The following is an 8,618-nucleotide window of genomic DNA, read 5'->3' on the forward strand; positions in this document are numbered from 1 at the left end:
GTTGAAATCTCATTCAGTAAAATCAGTGCTTCCTTGATAATTAAAGGCAAACTAGTGAGATGACATTATAGTGGAGACTGACTCCTGGACACTAAGGAAAGGGAAGAACAAGACAAAGTCACAGATTAATGTGGTTAAATGTCTCATGATTGAAAACTGATGATCATCATCAGGAAATTCCCACTTACAAGGAGGTGATAGTATCCAACAGAAGGAAGTTCAAGGTTAGTAGAAAATTATCCCTATAAATGGTAGTGCCCCTTGAATCTGCTAAGGGAGAAATGGCTGTCAAGTCGTGGTATGAAAATGCCTGAGCCTGGAAAGCTGCTGGAGAGAAGGCATGTGTAGGCAATCTCAGCATACTGTCTGCTGTGCTTAGTCACTCAGTCCTATATGACTCTTTTCTGTCCATGAGGATTCTACAGGCAAGAATACTGAAGTGGGTTGCCATGCTCTCCTCTAGGGAATCTTCCCAACCCAGAGAATGGACCCAGGTTTCCATTGCAGGTGGATTCTTTACTAGCTTAGCTACTAGGGAAGCCCAGCATAAGATATGGGATAATGTTAGTAATAGATGAATACAGATATTTTTGGAAAGTATCTAGATATAAGGCAAAAGGTCACTATATAAAAACAGTGAAAAATATCTGATAAACATATATAGATATATAAATAATTAAAGCAAGCCTGAGAAGTGGTGATGACCAGAGCCTGGAGCCAGAGTCCAAAAAAGTTAAACTAGAAAACAATAGAACTTGGACACTCACTGGTGTTAGCTGTTTTGGGCTTTGAAAGGACTAGGAAGCACCTTCATAGATTATGCATAAAGGACAGAATAAGGTAGGAACCAAAGTTGGTGTATTAGTATGGAGACGTTCTGGCTCATGAAAAGACTGCTATGATGGTCTTCACAATCTTTCAAATCACAGTTCTCAGAGACAACCGATCTGACCCACTGGGACTTCTTTCTGGCTCAGACAAATCTCTGAATATATTGCAACAAAAATGGAAACCTAAGCAGACTGTCAAGGAAGGTTTTCTTGGGCAGGAGAGGAAGGCAAGATAAAATGACTTCTCTAAATTGAGTCCGTTTGAAGCTGGGCACTGTCTAGATCAGAAATAACAATAGAGTTCTAGACTGGCAGGGTAGGAGAGGCTCTACAGGCATTTTTCAACTCATTCATCCAACACACAGACACATACTCACACACATATCTACTCACATGTTTGCACATGCACATATTTCCACCCTTGTTGACATCCTGTCTGAACTTCCCTGATGTGAACTATTATCCAGCCACTGCTGAATAAAGGACCTTGGCAGCACAGATTCCTGGAGAGATCTTCCCAGAAAATCTCGGCAACTTTCAACTGCAGGTCAAAAAACATACTTTCCCCTATAAGTAGTCAAATGCAATCACCAAATACCCTGGTCTTCTCTCTAAGCTAGTTAAATTATGTTAAGTGTTGCAAAAGGAAAGTTCATAATACAATGAGAAGGAACTAGAAGGAAAAAACCTACTTTATTCTAAGAGTCAGGGAAACCTACCTCAGAAAGTAACATTTCAGCTATTTCTCAAGGAATTAATGGACATTTTTCAGGCTAAATGGAGAATTTAACTGTAATAAAATATAGAAAAAATTACCACACTGTGAGTATATAAGGCCCTACATTGTCAAAGACTAAAAGAAATAATTGAGGAAGTGAAAACTGTTGATGTAATATGATAACAAAATTGTTGATTTTCCCATAATTTTACTTTCATGAAAATATGAGAAGAAAAAATGAAATAAAAGACCATTGTCTTCTAAATCCAGGATCCTTGTGCACCTGTCTTGGTCTGATGCAGTTTACGTCATTAAATATTAGCTTGGGTAAAACTCTGTGTCATGGGTTGTACTAAAATTTAAGGCGTGGAATTTCAGGAATACATTATTGACCTCAAGAAATTATCATTGTTATCAGAACTTCCTTTGGTTGAGAAACTCGAGAGATACTTCTGAACCCTACTTCTAATGGTCTTTTCCCTGTTCTCTCCTCACCTCCAGATGGCTAACATAACTTTCTTTACCCTTTCATGGACCAAATATAGGTCTGTCTCTGGATAGAATCTGCCTGTCAATGCAGGAGACACAAGAGACTCATGTTTGATCCCTGGGTAGGAAAGATCCCCTGGAGAAAGGCAAGCGATCCACTCTGATCTTCTTGCCTGGGAAATCCCAAGGACTGAAGAGTCAGATGCAACTGAGCACATACTACCGAGTAAAGCGGCTCTTCTACGTGTAGCCTCACTGTACTCTTAATCCTACTGCACCCTATTTCTTGCCTATCTCACTCCCAGTGACCAGATATTTGGAAGGGACAGTCTTGAAGGATACTTGAATCTAGGATTTCCCCTCCCCTGTTAGAAGCTGTCTTCTCTGCTTCTTCATGCTCTCTTTTGTTTTCTTTCTTTTTTCCCTTACCTTTATTTTTTATTATTATTATTGCTTTTTTTCATTCTTCCTATCTTCAAGAATCTTCTCAGACAAAATTCAGGTCTTTTTAAAGAAGATATTAAAAGGCAATGATTCCCCTGAGTTTAGGATTTGTATGACAGGAGTGTTTCAGTTTTTGAGAGGTTAAAAGGCATAATTTAGTCTATTGCACCAGAGAAGGAGAAGGCAATGGCACCCCACTCCAGTGTTCTTGACAGGAGCCTGGTAGGCTGCTGTCTATGGGGTCGCACAGAGCCGGACACGACTGAAGCGACTTAGCAGCAGCAGCAGCAGCAGCAGCAGCAGCAGCAGCAGCAGCAGCAGCAGCAGCAGTCTATTGCGCACATAAGAAACAACAAATCCTTAGAAAGAAAAGTATGCAATCCAGTTCATACTACATCTCTGAAAGTGAACAGAATTAGAAATGAATGCTATGTGCAGAGTACTTTTATTTACTTAAGCATTTGTAAAGCTTTATTTCTTTATGTTTAAAGAGGGAGATATGAATACCTACATCTCAGAGTGGCTCTAGGTGTTTAATGTGAGCTTTGAGCAATCACTGAATGTTATTACTCCTTGCTCTTTCTACCTCCACCCTCAGGCATTATCAGAAGGAATCATCCAAAGTCAGTTTGTCCCCACATATCTACTAATATTGATATATTTTTGTCTTTGTCTCACTCATACTCAGACTATATCTGTGAGGGAAACAAGGACACAAGGACTTTCCACATAACAGATGAGAATATAAAGAAGACATATACATTGTATGACCAACTGAAGACAGTACGATGACTAAACTCTTTCTGAAATCCATGACAGCTGGATGTTTTTATTTTGTTCTTCATCTGCTACCAAGTTTAGAAAAATCATCTCATCCTGTCACATAGGCTCAGGAAGCTAGAAAAATGGCCACTGACTATGGAAATTAGATCTAGAGGGCAAATTGCGAGGTAGAGCTGAGACTCTTGGCAACTGCTTCTGAAAGCTGCTTCAGGAGGCAGGGCTGGAGATTATGGGCTTGAGTACTCACCACAAACAGACCTGACTTCTGAACATCAAGTAGGACTAGGGAGCTCAGTTCACCAAGTCCCAGCCATCTTGGCTTTAATACTTCCCTCATCCTAGGAGGATGCTGTGCCCTTCTTTGTAAGCTGATCAGCTCTGGTGAGTGGAGGAAGAGAGAGGGACTTGGGTTCCCTGAGGAGAAATTGCTTAGGTAATTACATCACTTCTTTTCAATGTCCAGGGATCCTTGAAAGAAACAAGCAAGTGTACTTCTGTGAAATGAGTATAATAATAGTAATAATAATTGAATGCATCCTGTATGAAAATGAGATAATTCATATATACAGATTGCTTAGAAAAGTGTCTAGATTATCAGAAGTACATCATAAGGGCTAGCTATTATTATAACTATTATAAGAAAATTATATCCCAGAGAAAGTATATATTCCTCTACTATAATCATTGACTATGGCTTTCACAAATATATATTTAATATATAAGGAACAAGGTACAAAAATGTTGATATCCATAAATATCAAGGATGTTTAATATCAGAAGATGACAGGATCCAAGGGGTTATATTATTGTGAGAAAAAGTTCCAGATTGAGTTAGGGTCAAGGGAAGGGGAGATTGGTCAGAAAGGTATGATGAATAGGGCTTCCCAGCATAAAATGACAGTGGAAGAGCTAGTAGAAAGTGAGCATTTCCAGAATCCAATGTTAAAATGATTTAAAATTGCTGAGCAACATAAGTTTTGATTATATGTAGATGGCTGCTTCATTTGCTAATTTTCTGACTGACAAGAGGGAAAAAAAGAGTTGGCTTAGAAATTCTTCCTTTTATAGAACCTTTTTAAAATTACTGAGGTATAGTTGGTTTACAATGTTGTGTTAGTTTCTGCTTTACAGCAAAGTGGAATATATATATGTGTATATATAGAGAGACTGCAGCCCGCCAGGCTCCTCTATCAGCAGGATTCTCCAGTCATGAATACTGAGGATTACTGCTGAGGACAAAAAAGAAAAATGAGTATGACTGCTCATTGCCAATGTACCTGGTCAATATAGTGCTATAATTGCAATATATAGTGATTCCTCTAATGGTTCTGGGAAAAGGAAATTGAAAAAAAATTTTCTGGAAATTATTCACCTTTTGAGATGCCATTAAGAACATTTTTAATTCATGGGAAGAGGTCAAAATGTAAACATTAACAAGAATCTGAAAGAAGTATTAACCCTGAGTAGTTTGGAGGGGTTCAGGACTTCAGTGGAGAAAGTAAGTGCTGTTATAGTCGATTTAGCAAGAGAGCTAGAATTAGAAGTGCAGCCTGCAGATGTGACTAAACTGCTGCAACCTCAAGATGAAAATTTAATGGATGAGATGCCACTTCTTAGAGATGAGCAAAGAAAGTTATTTCTCAAAATGAAATCTACTCCTGGTGAAGGCGCTTTGAAACTAAAACAAAGAATTTAGAATATTACATAAACTTAATTGATAAAGCAGTGGCAAGGTTTGAGATTGACTCCAATTTTGAAAGCAGGTATACTTTGGGTAAATTACTATCAGAAATCAAACATACTATAGAGAACTGCTTCATAAAAGGAACAGTAGACTGATGCACGTTAATGTACTTTACAAAATTGCCACAGCCTCCCCAAACTTCAGCGACCACCACCCCGATCAATCTGCAGCCATCAACATGGGGGCAAACCCCTCCAGCAGCAAAAAAATCAAGACTCACTGAAGGTTTAGCTAATAATTAGCATTTTTTTAGTAATAAAATATTTTTATTAAGCTATGTACATTGTTCTTTAGACCTCATTCTATTGCGCACTTAATAGACTATGGTATAGTATAAACATAACTTTTTGTACATTGAGAAACCAAAGAAAAAATGTGTGACTTTTTTTTTATTGTGATATTTACTTTACTGTTGTCTGGAACCAAACCCACAATATCAGCAAGATATGCCTATATATTGTATTATGAAATCATGTATTGACCTTTTTATTTTAGTAGTAGACAAATCTGTTAAGAGAAAAATAACCTTGATTAGACACAAAATTCAGATACAGCCTAATTAAGTAAAACATAAAAATTATCCATATCTTTCTTTGGGTGATATAAACATAAGAGATAAGGAAATATGTGTAGACCTGTATTCATTCATTCAATAATTAATTTATTCATCCACCAAATATTTACCGAGTAGCTAGTATATTTCAGGCATGTCTGGAATCACTGGAGGTACCTAATGAGAAGAGAAGACACAGTCCATGCCTTAATAAAATTAAAGTATAGTGGGCCAGAGAGGCATTTAAAAGGTAAAGCAATATAAAAATAATTACTTGATTACAACTGTGATGTGTGGGATGAGACAAACAGTAAGAAGTAACAAATATGACTAGTCTTCATAGCCATGAATGCTACTATGGGAAAGATAGAAACAGGCCAGTAGGAATCCAAGAAAAATAAGGTATCAGAAAAATTTCCCTTCCCATATTACCTTGCTAACATTCAGTCTACAATGACTCAGACTCAGTCAGCTTCTTGGGGCTGGTGCATGGGGATGATCCAGAGAGATGATATGGGGTGGGAGGTGGGAGAGGGGATTCAGGATTGGGAGCTTGTATACACCCGTGGTAGATTCATGTCAATGTATGGCAAAACCAATACAGTATTGTAAAGTAAAATAAAGTAAAAATTAAAAAAAAAACCCTCACGTTTCAAAATCTCAAGTGGACAAAGGATATCCTAGCATTAGCAAACATCTCCTCTGCTTTCCATGTCATCATCTTCATGAGAAATTTTCCAATAAGGTCTTAGCAGGAGAATTGTGGAGGAGCTAGAAGGCTTTAAGCAATACTGAGAATGTATTTGCTCCACTCATGACGAAGGTTGGAAGCTGGAACGAGCATAACAAAGGGTTATGAGAGTTCACCGAGTACCTGAGGCTGGGAATGGATAACAAAGGGTTATACGCCCGGCCTTGAGCCGTTCGAAGGCTTCCTTCTGACCACCTGTTTCTGGGAGCAAGGACTGTTGTTTCATGATAAGACTCCCTTTAGAGTTTCACCAAAGCTATGTTATGGCTTGGGTGGTAGGAACTGTATTTTATGCTTGAATGCTTTGATGTTTTATCGAGAAAGGCTACGTGCAAGTCTGCTTTATGCTCTGTTCCCTGAGACCATATATTTGCAAAAGCTGGATAATAAAATTTGTCAGTCCACTAGAAGCTGTCCCTGAGTGTCCCCTTCAGAGTGCAGCCCTCCGAGCTTTACGGAGAATTAGTCTTATTCCCCAAAGTCAGTATTCCTCAAGAAGTTTGCAGACTCCTGATTCACAAAACTCTTCCCTCTAGACTTATTCTCAGTTATAGGACTTTGGTTTTAGTACCTAGCTTGATTCTAATTGTCTTAAAGTTTGAGCAGGTTTCCAATATAAACACAGATATAGGAACTGTCCACACTATGAAATATTCTCAGGAAAAAAATCCAGATATATAAGCAAGAAAATAAAGTAAAAAAAAAAAAGAAATAACAAATCACACACACACACACACACACATACGTTTGATAATGCTTTTTGTACAACAATTTGACCACATAAAAAATAGCAATTTGTTGGTATATGTAATAACACATACTAAATTGATAACAGTAATAACTCTTTTGAAGGAGTCAAAAGGAATTCTCTATGTGTATTGTTTATAAAATTTAAAGAATATGACATTCAACACTCTTTTGTTATAAACATAATAAAATCCTCCTGTTGCAGACAGATTCTTTACCATCTGAGCCACCAAGAAAGCCTTGTGTACATACGTAATAGATACATTATATATATATGTGTGCATATATATATAATGCATGTATATATATATATTTACAACAAAATAGAAAAAGCATGAAAGTATGAATCTAGGGCTGTGCTAAGATTTGGAATTTCTGTCTTAAAGAGTAGGTGCCTTTTAAGTTGACATATAAATAGTCGACAAAACACTAAGCAGTACTATTTCAGATGACAGCATGGAGTACAGGACAATGAACAGTCTCTCTAATACATATTCATCACCATGCAGTTTTATCAAGCTTTCCAACTTTGAAGGTGATGAGTACTCCCTCCCTCCCTGGACCCCTTGGATGATGACACTGGATGCTTTGAGGGTAACCCTCTCATTGCCCCAACACCGTTCTTATTTTCTTTGAAGAAAGAGTCGGATTAGCCCCTGGCGAATCTGCTTGGTTTTACAACTGTAGATGATGGGGTTGAGCACAGGAGGCACCAGAAGATAGACGTTGGCCAGGAACAGACGGAGAGCAGGGGCAGCCTGCTTCACAAAGCGGTGCACCAGGGCCACACCGATCATGGGCACGTAGTACACGAGGATCGCACAGATATGTGAGACACACGTGCCAAGGGCCTTCCGTCGTCCCTCCCCTGAAGAAATGCCCAGCACTGTGTGCAGGATCAGCATATAAGAGATGACAATGAGCAATGAGTCCAGTCCAAAGGTAGAAGTCACAATGCAGAGCCCCAGAATGCTGTTGGGGCGAGTGTTCCCACAAGGCAGCTGGATTAGGTGTGAGTGAAGACAACAGGAGCGGGAGAGGACATTGTGGCCACAGAAGGGCAGACGTTTCAGGAGCAAAGGCAGTGGAAACATGAGCATCACACTTTTTAGTCCGAGAACAGCAGCAGAACCAGCAATACGGGGCAGGGTCAGGATGGCGGTGTACCGAAGAGGGTTGTAGATGGCCACAAAGCGGTCCACAGACCTGGCCAGCAGAACTCCTGACTCCACGATGGAAAATGAATGTATGGAGAACATTTGGAAAAGGCAGGCTTCAAAGCAGATCTCATTGGCACCAAAAAGGAAGATGCCCAGCACAGTGGGCAGGGTAGAAGCAGAGACACCAAGCTCTGCAAAGGCTAGCATAGCTAGGAATAGATACATTGGCTGGTGGAGAGAGGTATTTTTCTTGATCACTGTCAGAATCAGACTATTGCCCACAAGAGCCACAAGATATATGGTACAGAATGGAAAGACAAACCAAGGGTATAGGGTCTCCAGGCCAGGGAGACCAGTCAGCAGAAAATATTTTGGGGTGAATTGACTACTGTTGAACAT

The 8,618-nt window shown here is 39.1% G+C and overlaps 1 protein-coding gene across 1 annotated transcript; it reads right to left on the reverse strand.

Annotated features, from left to right (window-relative positions):
* Positions 1-7,682: 7,682 nt before the first annotated feature.
* Positions 7,683-8,618, reverse strand: LOC138421188 (olfactory receptor 51I1-like). Its single transcript, XM_069555109.1, has one exon. The coding sequence runs from the start codon at positions 8,616-8,618 to the stop codon at positions 7,683-7,685; it is 936 nt and encodes a 311-aa protein (XP_069411210.1).

Source organism: Ovis canadensis, chromosome 15 (genome assembly GCF_042477335.2).
Source record: "Ovis canadensis isolate MfBH-ARS-UI-01 breed Bighorn chromosome 15, ARS-UI_OviCan_v2, whole genome shotgun sequence".
NCBI lineage: Eukaryota > Metazoa > Chordata > Mammalia > Artiodactyla > Bovidae > Ovis > Ovis canadensis.